Consider the following 22,554-nt stretch of genomic DNA (forward strand, 5'->3'; position numbering starts at 1 on the left):
AAAAACACCAGGAGAAAACGTGAAAAACTACGGAAAAAGCGCCCAAAACATTAAAAAAAAAAAAAAAACGCCGAAAACATTGAAAAAGTGACAAAACGTCGGAAAATAACGACAAAATGTCAGATAAAGCGATATCAATTTTGAAATAAGTGACCAAAACGTTGAAAAAACAAAACATAAACAACATAAAAAAAGCAGATAGGGACAACAAAAGTGTTTGTTTTCATGGTTGACGGGAAAACAACAAGGGTTAACAAGGTGCACATGAATGCACCATGGAGTCCCTTCGGAGTGCACATGCTTTCCCTCCGTTGTTGGTTTCCATAACTCACTCTTGGGGGAAGGCAAAATGTTGCCTTCAGGGGAGCAGGAGGATTTTACAGTTCTGTTGTTTCTCCGTTATCTCCGACTCCGTCAGTGGCCGTGGTTTCTGGAAAAGGGCAGCTGCAGGCTACCGCTAAGCTAACGTCACCCTGCGTCTTTAGCTGCATGCTACCAGGTAGTCGAAATCAAAAGCTCATTTCGATTGATTTTCCATTTAAAATTAAAATCGTGAAACCCTTAATAACTGGACCTCTTCCATACTGTCTTTAAATATGATTTCTTGATGAAGAAAGTAACTGTATATCTTACCAAAAACAATGCATCCAAGCAGAGATTTCTATCGATTAAGGCATTGAACCGTGTAATTTCATCAACTGCAGAATCACAGCAACAGGCACAAACAGACTTATTGAATTAGATTTTTAACACAGTGCCAAATAGACGCACTTCAAAACACCAACTGGCAGAGAAACACGCGGCATTGTCAACAGATTTGCATCGAACAGGATTTTACCAGATCCAAATTGTTCCTTTGGGAAGACGAGCACATTGGCAGATGAGGGAGGACTGCTTTCATTTCTAAACACCTGCTCACTCTCTACTTAGAGCACTAAACACGGCCAGCACAGAGCTTTTCCTCCTCTCCAACAAACAATCCTGGTCTGCCATTTCACTGGGAGTGGTAGCACAGCCAAGCCGTCTCCCCTGAGTGTACGCACGCATGTGTGTGTGTTTGTGTGTGTGTGTGACAGAAGAGCCACCATCGCAGCAGGCTGCACCTGCTCCGCCTCAGGCCCTACTCCGTTAGCTCCGAGCACTGCAGAGATGGAGGAGCGAGGAGAATGGAGTGATAGAAAGCTCGGGGAACAGGATCTGCTGGCGTAAATGTCAACAGCTCAGCTCAAACCAACCAAAGTGCATTTTGAGGGCCTGATATCAATTCATACCAGTTTCAAACTGTGAGCCGTTGAGCTTGTGTGCACTGCAATGCTATAAATAATACAACGTCCCAGTTGTCTGGAAGAAAATAAAAACAAAATCCTTCCAGGTAAAAAGTTTGTGTGCAAGTTCAGCTGTGCAGCGTCACACCGAGCTGCTGAAGGCAGTAGGGCTGCACGACATGAGGGAAATATCTAATTGCGATTACTTTGACGGATATCGGCGGGAATGATCATTTTTCTATAATTATTCTCATTTTCATTGAAAAATATTAAGATTTAAAACATTAAATGATTATAGTGTGATTTTTGCCAGGATCTGTACCAAACAAAGATGTTTTCTTGAGTCTGTAGGATAAGATTTGTAGGCTGGGACGTCTCTGCAGCACCACAATACTTAACGCAGAATGATTTGACACATATTTTGCCTTTAAAGTGGCCATATTCTGCTCATTTTCAGGTTCACAATTGTAATTTGAGGTTATATCAGAATAGGTTTACATGGTTTCATTTTCAACAAACACCATATTTTTGTTGTACTGCTCATTGCTGCAGCTCCTCTTTTCACCCTGTGTTCAGGTCTCTGTTTTAGCTATAGAGTGAGACATCTCACTTCTGTAACATCTTTGTTGGCAGTAGCTAGGTAAGGACTACATGAGCTAGCTAGCTGTTTCTCCAACTTCAGTAGTACAAGGCAGGATTAGCTGGGAGACTTCTCCTAAATGAGGGCGTGGAATACCTGCAGAACAGGGACATGGAAGTAGTTCTTTTGTAGATTATGGTGAACTAGTGTGTGTTGTAGCAGTGTTTTGCCATTGAGAACGAGCTAGCATGCTAACAGTTAGCCCCCCTAGCCCCCTCGTTTTGGCTAATGACGTAGAAAGCCGTGCAGATGTTGACCAGCTCACCCGGAGACTGAAGGCAGGACACATTCAGAAACCGTATCTCACTCAGAACAGCATGGAGGGTTGTTTTCCAGGTTTGTATGTGTGTGGAAGCACCAGAGACACAAAATAACACCCCAAATCCCAGAAAAGGTGATTTTTTTTCATAATATGGGCATAACATATATTGCACCACCTCCTGCCATTTGGAGGTTACGATAGTCCATACTGCGATTTCGATAAAATTGCGACTGAATGTGCAGCCCTAGAAGGCAGGCAGCTTAGCTTAGCGGTCTGAGGGTTTCTGCTGGCGGTCAGAGCCTGACGGACACATGCAGCGGTGTTCACTGACAGACCCAGGCACGGAGAATTTCACATGTCCAAATGCCAGCCAGTTCGGCTACGCTACAATGTCCCCAGGGCAATGTTGTAAAGCTGTGCACTGCCCAGCAGCAACAAACGAGAAGCATTCAGTGTCTGTAAAATATAATACATCCATTCATTATAACACAAGGCCGAGCAGTTTGAGTCAGCACCTGAGCTGCACCTTCAGCTTCGTCCAGACCTAATGGGGCAGCTGAACTACACTGTTCTGTCAGATATGCTATTGCAGTAATGTGCCGGCAAATACTACTGCAGCGGTCGCAGCCTTCTCCGCAACTGAAAAAGACAACACTGTTTATTGGAAGTACGCAAAGAAAGGTAAATATCTATTGTTCTTTTTATATTGCTTTATTATTGCCTTTATTGTCTGTTATGCATTGCTTTTATTTAAAGGGGCCGTAGGTAGGATTGTGAAGATCCAGGACTTAGTCAAAAAATCTTCTCAGTCCCTCCCCTCTTTCCGCTAAAGCCCAAAACGGTCTCCTAAGCCCCTCCCCCCCACAAAGGAGAATGAATGTGTGTGCATGAGCAGTGATTGACACGCAGTTAGACACCCCCCCCCGGCCCTGATTGGTGCATCTGAACAGTTAGACACCCCCTCCCCCCCGGCCCTGATTGGTGCATCTGAACAGTTAGACACCCCCCCCTGGCCCTGATTGGTGCATCTGAACAGGGAGATGACCTGCTTCATGTAGTTCTACTGGAACATAGGGTCAGTTTCAGCAGATATGACTACTGCACCTGTAATGCTTTTAGTTATTGTCAACAGTCGCCATACATTATAAATAGGTTTCCTCCGACATCTTTAACCTGTTACCTGTTCTCTGTTTTCTTCCGATTTCATGGGTTTATTTCTATTTAAATCTTGTTATATGTCCACCACGTCTATGTATATATGTGTATCTATGTGTGTGTTTAATGCTTGTATCCATATGCTTTCATCTTTGTGAAGCACTTTGGTGCAAAACGTGTTTGCTTTTAAAGTGCTATGAAAATGGTGGCAGTAGCTCAGTCAGTGGGGAGTTGGGGTGGGAACCGGAGGGTCCCCATACGGACCATATGTATATACATTTAAGTATGGTGGTGGACTGGTAGCTGGAGAGGTGCCAGTTCACCTCCTGGGCACTGCCAAGGTGCTCTTGAGCAAGGCAGCAAACCCCCAACTGCTCGGGGCGCCTTTCCATGGGCAGCCCCCCCACTCTGACGTCTCTCCATTAGTGCATGTAGAGGTACTGAGCACGTGTGTGGAATTCAGGCCTGTGTGTAATAACAACTGAGTGAAAACATGGTAATTTCCCCTTGCGGGATTAATAAAGTATAAATTATTATATTATTTAACATTTTTAGCTATAGTTTGGGGAGTTGAGATTAACAAAGTGTCTGAATCACAACAACAACTCCCAAATGTAAAATGGGAGCGTAATTTCACACCTGAAGCATTACACCTGCTGTGTGCCAAGTTACAGTCTTTTGTTCAACGAGTCATTATGTATAATCATTTTTTTTTATTTTTACAGCCCTTATTGAAGCAGCTGGACAGAGTGCATTAGCAGCTTTTATAGCAGAAGACAGAGAAGCATTCATAGCACTAAACATGTTCAGTTCAGTGCGATTTCATCATGTTGGAACACCCAGACAGGTGGCGAAGGCGGCAAACACATTTGACATGGCTATAAAGGCAGCCATTAGTTAAAATAATGGACCGTCACACCGCAGACATTGTGTAGCGTCTGGCCGGCCTCTGAAGCAGCGTTCGGCCTCGTACGGTATATTTAAACAGCTAAGGAGCCTCTGAGGCTTGAGATTTCACAGTGGTAACCGGAGCGCTCTCCAGACTGCTGAGCAATACATGCTCTAATGTGACCTCTGACCCCAGTCACAGGAATATAGATCAGAAAGAGAGGGCCGGAGGAGGGGAATAACACGCTGCGAGAGAGAAGCAGAAGCTACAGTTTTTCAGCGTCTCTGATGGATGGTAATATTACACAGTTTCCATCAATCCTGTCCGATCGGACACCAGGATATCGCTCACTTGTCAAGACGGCCATTTTCAAAAAGGGCATTCTAAAATGCACAAATACACACGGTATGTGAGATAAACAAGTCGGCACACATATTCGGGGACACACAAACGGCTCTTTCTTTCTGCACAGCTCATTTAAAGGATGGTGGCAAAGCAATTTGGCAGTGCTGAGAGGGCGGGGGGACGCATTGAGGTTCAAGTCACATCCACACATGTGGGCTGCAGAGAGCGGCACAAACAACCAAAACCCTCACAACAAGAGAACATGCACAACAAGAGGTAACAGTGACTGGGTTTTACATGCACGTATTATTCCAGTTTTTGGTCTTATTCTGAAAAAGACAATACTCTGGCTAAGCTGTTTACATGGCTGTTGAAAGTGAATATTCCACTAATATTCCCGTTGACATGTAGCCGTGCAAAATAGGATTTTGTCAAAGTGTTCCAGCGGTGGAGGACTTGTTGGAGCGTGTGAACACAGCGTCTCTCCTTCATTCCTTCAACCAGCTTCTAGAAAAGGTCGGCTCAGATCCAGAAACCTGCTGATATCCAAGTCTTTGGTAATGTTTAAAAGTAGCTGTGTTTCTCCTTCTTTTCTTTCGGCCGTGCATCTCTGCCCTGCAAACTGTCGGCTGGTTGGTTTGTGTACAGTAACCATAGCAAGGCAGAGAGCTGATCGTAAGCTGTAAACAGGCGAGAGGCCGTAAACTGTCACAAACTGCAGTAAAAACCCTCATTGAGACACCGATTCTGAAAGCGCTGTACACATGACCAAAGAATGCTTCTAAAACCTGAATAATACCAGAATATACCACACGTCTTAAAAGTAAAATGCTATATTCGGAAAAAGGACTTAATCTGAATATCCAAACGGAATAAGCTGTTTACATGACCCGTATCAAATTCAGGATAATAGTTGAATAGTAGTATGCATGTAAATGTACTTAATGTTGGGGTCAACACAGAGGGGGCAGACTGTAATGAGCTATGGCTCTATTAGACTGCAGAACCCCTTGTTAAATACATATATATAAAATCTATGAGGCATGAGATCATTTGAGATAGGGAAGCATTGGGGGGGGTTGGTTCTGTAGTCCTCATTACTGAATCTCTCTCAGCGTGCCTGTCACTCACCACCTGTCTGTCTGCCTTGTTAAGGGTGCTGGAACCATGAATCTCCCTTAGGAGACGAGCCCACGAGTGTATGGAAGCGCTCATGGCCCACATATCTTAGCAACTATAAACATAAGCCTGACATAAGTATCCCAGTATAAGCCTCGTATAAATAAATCCAAACTTACGAGAGGGAACGGCAGCTGAACCAAGCCCTGAGAGACAGAGGAAGAGAAGGCTGAGTGGGTCACACTCGGCACCATTTCGCCTTCCTTCCTGCAGGATTTTTACAGCCGGCAGTAAAAAGCCTCTCTCAGCTACCCTCACCGCATTCAGCATGGCAGGAAAAGTTAGGGGAGGCAGGGCCCGAAAGGCCAGAGTGACGGTGAGGGGAACTAAAACAATCTGCTCTGGGCTTGGTTGTTTCTGTGACCCCTGGAGAAGCACTCAGCTGAGGTCTTTGTATGTGTCTGCTACACTGTTTGACTGCGAAAACACAGCACAGTGACTCCTTTTTTTCTGAAGGGGAGAGAGGGGCTCTGACTAATCTCATTTGCTTCCCTCTTGCACTATGTGCCTTTTATACGAGTGGGCAGTGGTCATGAAGATTCAGGGGTTAATTGACTCCGTTTTTTCACGGTCAACAGTCATCAATAATCTACTCAAAGAACCAGACGCTGACCACTCAGGTGCCAGACCCGGCCGTCAATCACAAAGAACTGGAATGTCTGGTCATGGCTACATGAAGCCTACAGCTAAGCCACGTACACACTCCTGGAAAATTGAGCCTTCAAAGACGGGCTTATGAATCCCATCTCTGACAAAAGAAGAGATGGAATTAGTGGGATTTAAGGGCGTCAGCGTGAGGCAGGGTGGTATTAGCGCTGCTCTTCACACGTCTCCATCCGGGCTGGAATCACAGGCCGTCTTTGGAACACACTGGCTGCAAAACGTCCGTCACAACACACAGCACTGCGTTGGACGGAGACAGCTGCAGGGCCTGAAGACTGAGCTGGAACCAGTCCAGTGTGGAGTTACGAAGGAATGTAGGGACTGCGGTTTTGGCAGCTGGACTCTGATAAATGTTGTGAAACAGAGAAAAGAATGCATGTTTTTCAGGCCATATGCTAAAGGGACAGCCCGTATTCAAAATATGTTTTAGCCAGCTTATGTCTGAAACGGTCACTACATTTACATGCACACTATTATTCGGAATATGACGATATTCCGAATTTGATACGGGTCATGTAAACAGCATATACCGTTTGGATATTCTGAACAAGGCCTTTTTTCCGAATATAGCATTTTCTGATTAAGACGTGTGATATTCCGGTAATCTCGCCCGTTTACGGTTTACGGTCAGCTCTGTGCGTTGCTATGGTTGCTGTTCACAAACCAACCAGCCGACGGTTTGCAGGGCTGCGGTAGAGATGCACGGCCGAAAGAAAAGAAGGAGAAACACAGCTACTTTTAAACATTATGAAAGAATTAGATCAGCAGGTTTCTGGATCTGAGCCGACCTTTTCTAGAAGCTGGTTGAAGGAATGAAGGAGAGACGCTGTGTTCACACGCTCCAACAAGTCCTCCACCGCTGGAACACTCTGAAAAATCCTATTTTACATGGCTGCATGTAAATGGTAATATTAGTGGAATACTCACTTTCATTTGCCACGTAAATAGCTTAGTCAGAATACTGCTTTTTCGGAATAAGGGCAAAAACTGGAATATTATGCGCATGTAAACAGTCATTGACAGCCCTTATACAAAACATGTTTTAGCCATTATGTCTGAAACACTCTCAGTATATACAAGACTGAGTACATAACACCGAAGCTTAACCAATGAAACAAATGAAAAGAATAGAGCTTAAGTCCTGCAGAGGTCTGTTCCACCTCACAGAACAAGGAAATGTGTTCCTATTGATGTGGTCCATCAAGTCAGGTCCGCTTTATTCCCGGCGGAGGCACCCAGAGGCAGGCACCTCCTGCGCCCTCAGTGCAGCTGACCACACCTCTGGAACAATGACCTCAATAAACTCAAACATGGCTCCATTTGCTCCAACAGAAGCACTGGGGGTAAAGGAAACGCTGTAGCAAACCAGAAATGAGTGCTCTGAGGCTTGGAGGGAAAACATTACAAATGGGCCGTTGTAGACATACTGTAAATCAATCTTTGCATTTACCACTTGCTACCCAAAAATCCATCTCCGCACTCACAGGTCCCGGAAATGAGGATTAATGAGTGCAGGATGGCCCAGTCGCCATCGTCTCCATTGTTTCTCATGTTGTGTTTTGACAGTGGACTCCCAAAGGGTGCCTTACCGGGTGTATACCTGCAGTTTGTGCCTAGTGCAGACCACTGCGTCACAATGAGACTATGTAAGAAGGGCCTTGCGTTCCAGGAGGCTCTTCTTTCTGTCCTCCATCTCTGTCCGGCACTCCCAGCGGGAGGCGGTGGACTGGGGATTAACAGAGCGAGTAAAGCACATAAATTTCAGCTGTATTGCTGAGTCGCTGTTCCCCTTATGCAACCCCCTCCTTACCCGCCCCCCACCCCTCTCTCTTCACGCCCCAAGAGGATGGGCCAGGGGGGCTGGCCACGCAGCCGCATCCGGTTCCACTCGGCATGCTGGGCCATAAATACTGCGCAGCATCAGGAACAGCAGGTGCTATCACTCCCTATCATTAATTATCCCATGCTGCATCACTCTGGGGCCTCTCACTCCTAAACTCCAAATCTCCTGCACCATCGTATTCCAATTGGCCGGTATTCGAGAAAAAGGGAAGCCAGGCTAAAGTCCAACGAATTCTCATTTTCTCTCACTTTCTCCATTTTGACAATCAATGCATAGGTTTGAGTCATTTTTCATGGAAAAAGTATTAAACTTCTCTGATGTCAGCTTGTTAAATATGAACATGTTCTAGTGTCTTCTCTCCTCTGGGACAGGAAACTGAAGATCTTTGAGTTGTGGACTAAACGAGACATTTGAGGACGTCATCTTGGGCTTTTTGGGAAACACTGGTCCACATTTTTGACCGTTTACGGACATTTTAGAGACCAAACAACTAATTTGTTAATCAAGAAAACAACTGACAGATTAATCCACAATGAAATTAAATTCCAACCATCTCAAAATACTGTTAATGTCTACAACTAAAGCCATTCTTCTCTTAAATATCCATTTATCGCCTTATCTCCTACAATCCAGTCCTGATTCATTTGCTCCCTGATGTGTCTCAATCTTTGTCCAGCACTCCCGAGTGAGTCCTTCCCCCGCTGACAGCCTCGCCCGCTTTCTTCTCTACTCGGATGTGTCTCCTGGCGCTTCTCTTCACATTCTGACGGGTTTTCCCCTGCTGTAAATGTATTCCAAAAACTGCTGTGCTGCTGCCAGCCAGGAGACGTCACAGGGACTGATGGGAGCGCTGGAGGGAGAGATAGCCCTCCCCCCCCCCTCGCCAGGGAGCTCATAAATAATACCGAATCAAAGAGGAAGAGCAGCATGAGAAAGTCCCCGAGGTGAGTTTGAATGAACACGGTCAAAGATGTAAGAGTGCGCCTGCTGCTGATGGTTAAAGTCCGAGCTCCCAGAGAGCCTGGCCACAGACACATGAGCAGGGCATCGTGTCGCTCTCAGGTGAGGAGGCCTCATGTCAAGTGTGTGGAAACCCACAGAAACATCTGGCACAACCACGAAAACAAACAGTGGCTTCCTCCTGACTTGGTCACGCAGCCACAAGGCAAAATGTGAACTCGAAACGAAAAGTCGGGAAGCGTAACTAGCCAACATATTAACAGGTTGTGAGCGAGAAAACGTGGGCTGACGAGGACTTAAAAACACATCTGGCAGCAAGAGAAAAGAAGAAGCATGGGATGTTTTTCAGCGGCTGTGCAGGACATTTATGGGTAAGGACAAACCACAGTCGAACTCAGATGCGATGATACAAACACAGAAACCTGCCAAGCCACCGGAGTCCATAACTCATTTCCAAACCACCTTGAACTAGAGAGGTCGCGATACCGATACCAGTATCCAAAAAGCCTCTGATCCTGCCTGAAATGCTGCTATTGGTTCATGCACTGATCCGATACCATGTAATTCAGCCCTGAAAAAAACTGCTTTAATTAAAGTTTATTTCCAGTGTTGGGAGTAACGCGTTACAAAAGTAACGCAATTACAGTAACGTATTCCTTTTAGCTGTCACGCAGAAATATAAACGCATTACTAATTTCATTTCGGTAATATTATACTCGTTACAATCTCAGTAACGCGAGTTACAACGCATTTTAACGCAACATTTAGTGGCGTTTTAAGAATTCACCAACACGCACAAAAAAAGCCGTGAGTATTATTTCCTGTTGCTGTATTCGATGGTTGAGATGACTGCAGAGACGGATACATTTGCGAGATGGACATTATTTTCAGGAGTTATTACGCTGCGTTGAAGCGAGCTGTCCCGTCACTGTTCCCCGTGGTCAGAGCCAGAACCAGAGACGGTACGGACAACATCTGCGTCCCAACAGGTGACGGTACGGACAACATCTGCGTCCCAACAGGTGACGGTACGGACAACATCTGCGTCCCAACAGGTGACGGTAGGTCAGCGCGGACAGCAGTGTGTCCGAAGTAACTGTGCTGTACTTACTAATTGAGTATTTTCATTTTCTCCTACTTGCCTATTGTATGTTATACTTCTCTAATTGTATAGCTTTAGTTACTTTGCATTCATATTAATTATACAAAATATTATTAATAATCTATGATTTATTAAAGTGGATAAAGAGGAGACTTTATTGATCCGGTGGTGAGATTCACAAGCTACCTGCCAAGTCAAACTTCCGCTGTTATTTTGGTGAAAGAAACTCAAAAGTAACACAAAAGTAGTGTAAAGCATTACAATTCAGAGACAGTAATATTGTAATATAACTAATTACTCTCAAATGACAGTAACTAGTAATCTATAATGTATTACATTTTGGAAGTAACTTGCCCAACACTGTTTATATCTGTTGTTTTTCCATTATGTCTGAATGTCAAACCAGATAATAAAAGAAAGTTATCTGGCATTTATTCTCTGTATGTATTTCTTCATGTTTTACAAAGAGTTTCACCTGAGGCATGCACAACAACTGATAGTTTTTCACGCCGTGGTATCGGATCAGTGCTAGGTATCGGCCGCAAATTCAGATATCGGAATCGGTATTGTGAAGGAAAACGTAGTATCTGAACTGCTTTACTTTGGACGTATATGTGCACTCACACATGCGCAAACACACAGTGTTTTAAACAAACTGTCCCACAGGTTCTTCGTTCTCTGAATGCAGCCAGGTGGCTTTCATTCCTCTCAGTGCACTTTAGGCACGCTGCCATCTCTTACCTGACTCAATGAGTTTGCTTTCCTTAGGACAGGTGCGGTCCACTTATTTTTAACGCTCACCTTCCTCTAATACAACCCGACCACAGACGACTGCAGTTTCCGCTGCTGCACACCCTCCCCTAGCCCACTTATGCTTTCCGGCACAGCATGGGTCTGGTGTTAGCATTCCTGAGCCTCACAAACCGTCTTTCCTTTGAAGAGGAAAAGGGCTACATGTGCATTGCTGCACTTGGCTTTCAAAAAAAGATATCTCTTTAGAAAACATTGATTATCTTCGGACAGACTCTTATCTAACCTTTATCAGAAAGCAAAGGCAAACTTTAATCCTATGTCTCACCTTACACACACTGTAATAGACTGTTTCTGAATCTCAGGTGTTCAGAGCAACTCCACGGAAATCACTAGGGCCGTCTTCCACTAAAGAAATTCTTAGTCGACTAACACGTGTATTTGGCCTGGATGTCAGCCCGCCCACAACATTTGAGGTCGGGAAGTTGGGTCTGCACTTGACCCGTTATGGAGCAACTATGCTCCAACCAGAGCTGTTTGGACCAATCAAATTGTCAGGACGGGCTTTCTACGATGATGGACAGATGATCAACAGTAACGTAATCAACCACGTCACCAAAGAGCGCTTGGGTTGAATTTGTTTACAACAAAGATGGCTGCCATCGCGTCTGTTATAGAAGATATCGCCAGCGCATTCATTTTAAAAGAGGAACCGAGAACTGCGATCACGTATGTATACACACTGCCACACCTGTCAGCACGACACGGAAACTGCCGCCTCTGCCTTTGCTCTGTCGAAGCCTGACTTTGACTTGCAGCTTCTGTGACCTCTGTCTCCGCTGCTCTGATTGGTTGGAGGTCTATCTGTCGCTCTGATTGGTTGGAGGTCTATCTGTTGCTCTAGATGGTTGGAGGTCTATCTGTTGCTCTGATTGGTTGGAGGTCTATCCGTTGCTCTGATTGGTTGGAGGTCTATCTGTTGCTCTGATTGGTTGGAGGTCTATCTGTTGCTCTGATTGGTTGTAGGTCTATCTGTTGCTCTGATTGGTTGGAGGTCTATCTGTTGCTCTGGATGGTTGGAGGTCTATCCGTTGCTCTGATTGGTTGTAGGTCTATCTGTTGCTCTGATTGGTTGGAGGTCTATCCGTTGCTCTGATTGGTTGTAGGTCTATCCAACTGCGTGCAGAGGCATTTTCTTTCCTGGTTCGGTTGAAACACGCTCCATAATCACAGCCCAACGGAGCAGCATCAGACTCTGAATCTGAGTATGACCACGTCAGGCTAACTCGTATTAGGGTAACTAACTTGTGGCCTTTTCATAAGGTATGAATGTAATTTTATACAACTGTTGTTCTTTATTGCTGACAGTGTTGTTACTTGTTGAATCTTGAGTTTTTTTACTGTACCGCACTTTTTAAAAGTGCTACAAATAAAGTTATTATGGTTTGGTCTATAAAATTACAGAAAATCTTGAAAAATGTCCATCCCAGTTTCTCAAAGTCCAAGGTGACGTCTTTAAATGTCTTGTTTTATCCAAAAACCCAAATATATTCAGTTTAATATGACATTAAAAAAGAAAAGCTCCATATTTGAGAGGCTGAAAACAGCAGTTCATGCCATTTTTGCATTAAAGATTACTTTAATGATTCATCAACTATTAAAATAGTTTTTTTTTATTATCAGCCGACTAATGTTTGCAGCTCTAACTCATAAGATTTTGTCGACTAATGCATTAGTTGATTCAACAGATCTGTAGAAACAGTTTCTCCACAAAGAATCATGCAAACGCTCCACTTTAAATCCTGTGTTTAACAGAAACCTGCTCATACATTTCTTCGATATAAGTCCAAAACGACCAATTAGTCGACTGATTGACTCAGAGGCGGCAGCTCTTAAACTCACAGTATAATAATCACACAATACACCTTCTCTGTTCTCTTCAACATCACAGATTGGGAGTTTTGACTCATTAGTGTAATCCGTTATGAAGAGGCGGACAGGACACTCAGCCTGAATCAATCTGATTCCCATCGAACTACGAGCGGAGTGAAGAGACAGATTGAAAAGCGGATAACCAAGAAGCCAGAGTGGGGAAATTGGATCTTTTGTGACATCATTGTGTGTGCACTTTTCATAAGAAAACATTGCATTCTACAAAAAAACACTTTCTGTACTATGTGGAGCACAACAGCTGGTTTTATTCCAGCGTCCTGCCGGCTATGTTCAATATCTCAGTCAGAGGACATCATGGGCAATAAACCAGAGGCCAGGGGGAAGCAACAATGACACACCAATATTTCAATATTATTCCAAATATGACAATATTCCGAATTCGATACAGGTCATGTAGACAGCATATTCTGTTTGGATATTTAGAATAAAGCCTTTTTCTGAATATAGTATATACAGTATATATATATATATACACATTTCCCCATAAAGACGTGTGTGATATGTCGGTATTATTCAGGTTTTCGAGGCATTCTTTGGACATGTATACAGAGAATTTGGAATCTGCGTCTCAATCTGGGTTTTTACTGCAGTTTGTGACAGTTTACGGCCTCTCGCCTGTTTACGGCTTACGGTCAGCTCTCTGCGTTGCTATGGTTACTGTACACAAACCAACCAGCCGACAGTTTGCAGGGCTGCGGACCCGATAAGAAGTAATCTATGTAAAACGGGAAAAGCTTAGTCGGAATATCGGGCAAAAAACGGAATATTATGTGCATGTAAACACAGTCAATGTCTCTCATGCACTCTGGCTAGTCCACAGCATTCCTGGATGGGAAAGGAACGTGCTCTGGTTCATAATCGTCGTGGGTGGTGCTAAGCTCCGGACGGAGCCACGGTGCCTCTGCTAAATAGCCTCTGGAAGGAACTTGTTTTGGTGGAACGTGTGTACGTTCAAAAGTAGTTTTAGTCGTGCAACAGAAAACTCCGATTGGACAGATAGTCTAGCTAGCTGTCTGGATTTACCCTGCAGAGATCTGAGGAGCAGTTAACCACAGTCCTCACAAATCAGCCGGAGGTTAGAACGCCAACAGAGAGAAAGAGGAAGGGGACGGAAATCCGGGGGAAAAGAAGGACACCCGGCGGAAATTCCAACGGCAACGGAGCAATCCCGGAAGTGGAACGTCATGGATATAGAATAGATAGCAAGTAATTTAAAATACCATACGCTGCTCTGTGTTCACGGCTTGATTTCATACGTTTTGCATCCAACATGACCAACAGGTTAATGAATCGACCTCCCACAGGACAGAGGAACAGTTCCCTCTTTGATGAGTCACCAACATTAGCGCTGTGGTGGGCTCCCCTTGGTGACAATCGGGGATGAAAAAGAGAATCTACACATGACAGTGATTCTTTTATGATTATGTTTTAAGCTCGAGCACATGTGACTGCAGTGAGGCGAGGAATCGATCCCTGCAGCGTGGAAAAGGCTTTCAGTCCTCAAAGGGGGGGGGTCTGCAGGATGATTCTGGCAGATACGGCGCACAGCTGTAGAAATCATTAGTGCGTGTTTGTGTGCTCACAGCTTTTTATTTTCTCTGTTGATAAATTGACATTAAGAAGCTTGTTTTGATGATTTACTTTGATCTGGTCTCTCAGGAGGAGATGATCCACGTTAATGACACTTAATGTGGGGCAAACAAACAGAAATTAATTTCGGGGGGAAAGAGATGGCGAGTTACTTGGATGGTAAACGCTGGAGAGGGTTTCAGAAGTAGTTCTGGAGACTGGTAACTGGTGCTCTTCATACTGGGGATTAGAGCTGCAGAGATGAATCCAGAAATTGTCAACTATTAAAATCAATCGGCAACTATTTCGATAATCGATCAATCAGTTGGAGTTCGGTAAAGACTTAGGTGCCTGATTTGGCGGGGGGGCTTAGGGGTCCTCCCTCAAGAAAATGTGACGTTTTTCAATTAAAAAAAACCATGCAATGTCAGATTTTGGACCATTGTTATCACCATATCTGTGTCTAAAACTCTGGAAAAGCTAGAGCGGATAATCTATAAATAACACACAAAAGGTTAAAGCTTAATTTGCTAAAAAAAAAGTGTAGAGCTGCAAAGATGAATCGATCGGTTGTCAGCTATTAATCGCCAACTATTTGGACTGACTGATTATTCGGTTTGTCATTTTTCATAAAAAAAAAAAATAAAATCTAACTTCTCTGATGTCAGCTTGTTAAATGTGAATATTGTTCTAGTGTCTTCTCTCCTCTGTGACAGGAAACTGAAGATCTTTGAGTTGTGGACACAACGAGACATTTGAGGACGTCATCTTGGGCATTGGGAAACACTGATCCACATTTTTCTGACATTTAACAGACCAAACAACTAATCGATGTTGCCCTAATGATGATGATGATCATCATTATCATGTCTCAGCTGGGAAGACAGAAATATCTCAAGGAAATCAAACCTGCCAATGTTTATGCTGCTGTGGAACAAAGTGAAGAATGACGCTAAACAGTTTAAATATTTGGCAGCTCGTCCTTTCATTTCTCTTCCACTCCAGACCAGTGGAAAGCCCACTTCTGCAAAAGGAAGGCTGCTTCTTGTCAGACAAGCGCCCCCTGCTGGTAAAAATCCAGAACATAGGCATTTCAGTGCTACCCTTTTCTTTTTTCTTTTTTTTTTATATAGACCCCAGATGATTTTCAGATATTTTCCATGTTGTAATACTCCAAGGCTACGAAAAATGGGGCAATAAGAGAATGCATGCAGAACACAAACGTGTCTCAGAAAGAGAGAGTGTATATGTGTATGTATGTGTATGTGTATGTGTGTGTGTGTGTGTGTGTGTGTGTGTGTGTGTGTGTGTGCCTACTAGTGGAAACAAGAAACCAACTCACATATGATGGTCCTTTTACAGAATCCTCTAAAAGATGGAGGTTTCATTCTGAAACGTTCAGGCACAGATCGTGTTCCGGTCCTACATTTCATTTTACAAAAAGGTCGTTTTCTACTCTGGTTTGCTGTTTTTGTGCCCACAGCTCCAGGTCCACTCTCCACAAGAAAACATGAATCGGTGATGTCTACATGAGTCCAGACCAAGCATGGTAGGCCTGTCTGATGCTGTGAAGAGTATAGTCAGAGTATAAAAGATTAACATAGCCAACACATGTTGTACCCCTGGGGGAGCACTATTGGCATGCAGGAATATGTGCAGGTCCTGTACAGAGCAGTATGCACAACAGCTGATCCTCTCACAGTCATTTAAACGGAGAGGGAGAGAAAACGTACAAAGAGAGAGACGGGTCGGAGTGGAAAGGGGACAGAAACTTGCTCATCGTCATGAAGTATTCTTTGGTTAGAGTTCAGCACGGTGCTGATCTGGTCATTACTGCCTATACGTGTAGGTCCTTTCGTTTGTAGTAAAGGAATACAAGGAGCAGCAGTGTGTGACCGAGCCCCCTCTTTACCAACTTGTGCTCTCCCCACAGAAACGTTATTAATCGCCATAACTGGAAGAATAAGAAGAAGAAAAAAAAGAAGAGGCTATCAGCCAGACTCACCTTCTTCCGGGGCTGCCATTTCATCATATTTGTAAACCAAGAATGAACAGCATTAAGATATTATACGAGAATGGAATGTAGATTCAAAGAAATCCCGAGCGCAAGTCATGCTGTCTCTCGACTTCCCTCAGTGTTGCAGCAGCAGATTTCCTCCCAGAAGCGATGCATGATGGTGATGGTGATGTGCCAGGCTCAGCTTTGCGGCAATTTTTTTGGGTGGTGGTGGTGGTGGTGGTGGGGGGGGGGGGAGAGACAGCACAGTCAACACAAATCACACATTAGATCCACAGTTGAGCTCGGAGAATAAAACCAGAGAGTGTCGAGTGACAGTGTTTGTGGGGGGTGGGGGGAGAGAGATTCCTGTGCGTAAATCCAAAGTCCGTTATGAACCCACTCAGCTGCTCTCGGCACGCAGGGTCGCCGCCTCCAGGTCCAATCCGGACTGTGTGTTTCAAATTAATTCTTAAACTTTTTTTTTTTTCCTTCCAAACGAAGCCGTCCGTGTTAAGTAGGCACCATTAGTCCAGCGTGACGCGGACAGACTGGCTCCAATCTGGTCTCTTCGATCCGGAGGAAACGACAGGAAGACGGAATGTGTGACGAAACGCAGAAATATTCATCTCTGTGGTCAAATCCCGTTTTTCCTGCGGTCGAAACGCACTTTTTTTTTTTAGGGAAGTATTGGTGGAGAAACAGTCCAACAGAGCCCGGCGGAGACAGCGCGACAAGCAAGATTACTTTCAGGGAGAGGAGGAGGAGGAGGAGGGAACAACCACCAAAAAAATAAAAAAAATCCCTGGAATTTCTGCGAGGAGCTGGAAGGATATCCTGATTCCAGCAACAGCAACAAACTGGACTCCAGCTCTCGGATGACTTCCTTCCCTGCGCTCCTGCAGCCTTGCAGACTTTGAGCAGGCAGAAGGGAAGGCAGCGGGGTCATAGCGCCGCCGGACGCACGCACGGCGCGCTTTTTACACTTTTACGCACAGAGGTGACGCAGCCGCGCAGACGGGAGGCAGGCGGTGGCTCCGTGCAAAGGCGTAGGTTTGGTTTCAACATTGGGAGGGGGGGCACATTGTAACCGGGGGGTCTGGGGTCCTACCCCAGTAAATTGTGAGTGTTAAGCACTTCATTTCCTGCATTCTGGTGCATTTTATGCAACAATTTGTGGTGCAAATGTCTTTATTTATGTAAAGGAAATTATTATTCTCCTGTAGGCTATTACAAATGAAAGGACATATAGACAAGGGCGCAGGTTTTGTTTCAACATTGGGGGGGGGGCACAGTATAACTGGGGAGTCTAGGGGTCCTACCCTAGAACATTTTGAGTGCCAAACATTTCATTTCCTGCACTGAGATGAATTTTTATGCAACAAGTTGTGCCTTTTCTGTATCCTGTTTTGGTGCAAATGTCTTCGTTTATGTAAAGGAAATTATTATTCTCCTGTATTGTTCAAAACTTTCTGCAAATTCAAAACACCACACAGGTTTCGGAATGTTTTTGTTTTTTAGAGGTGTTGAAATGAATCAAATAATCGATGCATTGAATCGTGGACGTGGACGATGCTGCATCGATAATCAGCCGGGCCATAATCGATTATTTCTGTTTACAATTTAATGGAGGCCTGACAACCTTTCTGGTTACATTCAGGAAGTGCCGTGTGCTCAGTGCTGTAGTTTATTTAGTATTAGAGCACTGCAGAATGTTCTGTTGAATTAAATATCCTATATGGCTTTAATAGAAAAATGGATTTGACGCATCGAGATATCGACTCGCTGACATGATCATCGTAATGGAATCTGGAGACCAGTGAAGATTCACACCTCTAGTTTTTTTTAGGAATCACGGCCAACAACGAATGTTAAAGAAGGAGACCTTGTTAAAGCCAGACGCTCCAAAGTTTAAATCTACATAAAAGACATTTAAAATCACTTCTGTGTTTTTCACGGCTGAATGAATGTATAATCAATGTGGACATCGAACTAAAAGACTTCTCTCAGGTCCAATGATTGTAGTTGGTCCCCAGTAGACTTCTTTAGCAGCTTTTGTCTTTAAGCATTTTGAGTGTTATTTATTTACTGATCTGCTCTAGCTTTTCCAACAGACCGTTTTCCGCGTGTGTCGTTTCCTAACCACGTTCTTCTTTTCCTAATCCCAACCGTTTTTGCTAGCGACGATAACGCAACCTCCCCTCTTCGCTCTTCTTCTTGCCGACTGTTGGCGCCATGCCAGACAGCCAATCATATCTGAGATATGAAATGACGCTGTGGTGGGGCTACGGGCTGTCAGCCTCACTGGCCATCAAATTCATGTGATCTACATTAAAACACACTGAGGGCCCTATTTTAACGATCTAAGCACCTGGCGCAGGTTATTATGATGGCAGATTTGCACCGTAATATTTGTATTTGTAATCTTCTGCATGTGTGTGTGCTGCTGTGCGTCCCTGTGTGTGTAACAAGCATAGTGTGCACGAGCCTAGGAGCATTTTACTAATGCTGTTAAAATAACAATGAAATGCTGCGTTATTGACTTTAGACCAGGTTTTTGTTGGTCAATGGTGCCATCACTTCCCACTGCCTCAAGATAGCAATACTCCAAGAATGCACCTGAACACACCACCCTGTAAGACCAGCACGCCCAGAATGCACCTGAACACACCTCCCTGTAAGACCAGCACGCCCAGAATGCACCTGAACACACCTCCCTGTAAGACCAGCACGCCCAGAATGCACCTGAACACACCTCCCTGTAAGACCAGCAAGCCCAGAATGCACCTGAACACACCTCCCTGTAAGACCAGCACGCCCAGAATGCACCTGAACACACCTCCCTGTAAGACCAGCACGCCCAGAATGCACCTGAACACACCTCCCTGTAAGACCAGCACGCCCATGGGCCACAGATGGGCGCAGGTGCATTTGCTGTTTAAACGACGCGGGTGCTGGACGGTCTTAAACTAGCAAAGACACTTGCATCGGGCTTTGTGCCGCGCTGCACCGGGTGCAAGATAGGGCCCTAACAATCTGAGCATGCGTATTAATAATTTCCCACGTATAATGCACATTGCATTGTGTGAGAGGGGCTAGCCCCACTCTGACACATTCAGGCTGCCGTAGTCTACCGCAAACACGGGAGAACGCAGTCTGAAGCAGCAAGGCAGCGGCCAAATGTGAAATTAAATCCTACCACAAATTATATGCAATTTAGGAAGATGTTATATTAAGATAATACATTATAGATGATAATTACTGTATCTCAAATTTATTAAAAATAACACTTTTTTTTGTTGCATTGACCAGTCGCTATATGAACGGAAGGTTATGAGAACAGACTGATAGAGTATAAACATGCAGGGTACTGATCGATGGTTGGGTTATCTGAGAGTGGAACTTACTCATGTTGAGGTCAAAACTAAATTTGGTTGCAAAGTGAAAGTTGTCGGTATACTTTACGTATAACTGCATTTAATTGCCCATAATGCAACGTGTAGCAGGACCTATAATAAAGGCGCTATAGCCACCCAAAGGCTGTTTACACATTAAACCTTAACTAAATGTCCATATTTGCTAAGTTTAAGCTATTTCCACTCATCAGTTACATTTCTACTCTGACATGACACCCCCGTAAGGATTTAACGTGGTGCTAAAACTGTAAAAAAGCGGTTAATACAGTCCATTAAACCGTCTGACACAAAGAAATCATCACAGTTCAAACTGCTGTTAATGACCTAAGGAGATTCAAACAACACACTCCACTGACTCGCAGCCTTGCTCTCTCTCAGTAGAGGCTGCCGTCTTTGATTATTATTGTAGGAATAGTAGAATTCTTGCATAAAAGACGCAGTTCACAAAAGGACAGAGAGCGTTGGACGCTGGAGACAACTAAAGCCCTGTTTGTGTTCATGTTCCCCGTTTCCTCCTTCTAAGAGCAGCTGTCACATGTCGTACACTGAGCAATATTTTACTGCACACGGCCATCAGAGGCACAATTTTGCCAAAGATTTTTGTTTGGCATTGGCCATAGCTTTTCCAGGGTTAAAGAAACTGACTATTTTTATCATTAAATGTGGAAGTGGGCTGAATAAGATTTAAAACCGAGGACATGGTTATTCTGGTAAGAAACCTCTCACCACAATGACTGCCACAGTCACAGTGTGAGAACAGCTACAACAGATCTATTGCTGCTGAACACATGAAACCAGACAGCCTGTTCTCATGAACCATTCGTTCAAAAAAGGACAAAAAGTTATGCACTATAAGTCGTAAGCATTCCACGTTTTATTTGTTGCTGTATTCACCACATCGACGGCCGCTGTATGAGAACGCGGCTGGCCGCGTAGCGAGGAGGTCGGGGTGGATGGGAGGGCGTTAAAGGACAATTCCGGCTGAAAATGAACCTAGGGGTTAATAACATGTGTACCGAGTCGACCGTTCTCTGGGATATGTTTTCATGCTAATCAAATGTGTCTCTAGCTTGAAACAAGATGCCGCAAACCGCTGATTAGCTTCTAAAGCTAGCCTTCGGGGCAAAGGGTAAATCTCTATTTCTACACCACTAACAAGGCTCAAAATATCACCACACCTCCACGGTAGCATAATGAGGGTCCTTACATGTAAACAGAAGCATTGAGAACTTTGTAAGTGTACAGACAGTTTATTAAAAAGATAGATTATAAAGACTGAAGTAGCGGCGCCATCTCGGGAAAACAGTCATGACCAGATGACGACGAACGCTGTGTTCGAGCTATGTTACTGGTTACTGGTTGCACGGCGTTTGTCGTTCGACTGGTCATGTATTCCCAAGATGGTGCCCGCCTGTATAGTGAACGGTACGGTCTTTCTAAACTATCTTTTTAATAAACTGTCTGTACACTTACAAAGTTCTCAATGCTTCTGTTTACATGTAGGGACCCTCATTATGCTACCGTGGAGGTGTGGTGATATTTTGAGCCTTGTTAGTGTTGTAGAAATAGAGATTTACCCTTTGCCCCGAAGGCTAGCTTTAGAAGCTAATCAGCGGTTTGCGGCATCTTGTTTCAAGCTAGAGACATTTGATTAGCATGAAAACATATCCCAGAGAACGGTCGACTCGGTACACATATGTTATTAACCCCTAGGTTCATTTTGTGCCGGAATTGTCCTTTAACATACAGGACTTTCAAGCCAGGGAGTTCACTTCTCGGCAAAAACTAAAGTCTCTCACCCAGGAAATGAGCGTTCCTTAAGCCACGATCTTTTTCCTAATCTTAACTAGTCGTTTTGGTGCCTAATCTTAACTTCTGTCACGGCAAAACGCTCGCATTTTGTGGACTAAATTTAACTATAATGTCCACGGTACCTGGCTCAAACTCACCTATTCTCGGGTAATTGAACCACCAACTACCGCTGATAGGACGGAGGTCTGTAGCCAGCACAGCAAAGCTCTGTAGCAGCTTAAACAACTAGCAACTGCCGCACGGCGTCATGGAGCTCGTAGCCAGCCAGCGTCACGTGACCAGCCGTCGGTCTTCTAATTTCGTAGGATATCATACGTTTTGGTGTGCGTACATTTTCGCACGATATCATACGGACCTGTTCATGGGAATGCGTTGAACCAGAATATTCGTCACTGGATATGTAGTCTGGATCAACAGAAGTACCGCTCTCTGTGTTTTGCCGTTGTCAAAATCCTTTCACTTTGGGAAACAACAACGTTGGTGCTAGCGAGCTACACGCTGAAAATGTCATGTTTTGAAGAAGATTTGGATGCTGCAACAAGACAGGTCTGCTTGGTTCTTTCAGGGAATGATATTAAAGATTTATAAGAATATGTTTAGGTCGTTTCCTCTCTAACTGGGAGGTTTTGGGACTGATTGGTGGGATTGTTGTGGACGAAGTACACACAGAGATACACTGGTAAGAGCTAATGAGGTTTAACCATGTATCAGCTCATTTAAATATCTCACGTTACTGTATTGTGTCAACAGTTAAC

At 44.3% G+C, this 22,554-nt stretch overlaps 1 protein-coding gene across 3 annotated transcripts in view; it reads right to left on the reverse strand.

Moving 5' to 3' along the window:
* Positions 1–22,554, reverse strand: part of LOC144518755 (tetratricopeptide repeat protein 28-like) — a 323,665-nt gene that overhangs the window by 204,236 nt on the left and 96,875 nt on the right. Inside the window, exon 1 of one of the 3 annotated variants that reach the window (XM_078251656.1) lies at positions 16,581–17,472. The exons of the other annotated variants lie outside the window; for them this stretch is intronic. Within the exon in view, the coding sequence (XP_078107782.1) occupies positions 16,581–16,607 (27 nt within the window). The 5' untranslated portion in view covers positions 16,608–17,472. Of the gene's footprint in view, positions 1–16,580; positions 17,473–22,554 lie in introns of those variants that run through there. 3 annotated transcript variants of the gene reach the window in all.

This window comes from Sander vitreus, chromosome 5 (assembly GCF_031162955.1).
Source record: "Sander vitreus isolate 19-12246 chromosome 5, sanVit1, whole genome shotgun sequence".
Classification (NCBI taxonomy): domain Eukaryota; kingdom Metazoa; phylum Chordata; class Actinopteri; order Perciformes; family Percidae; genus Sander; species Sander vitreus.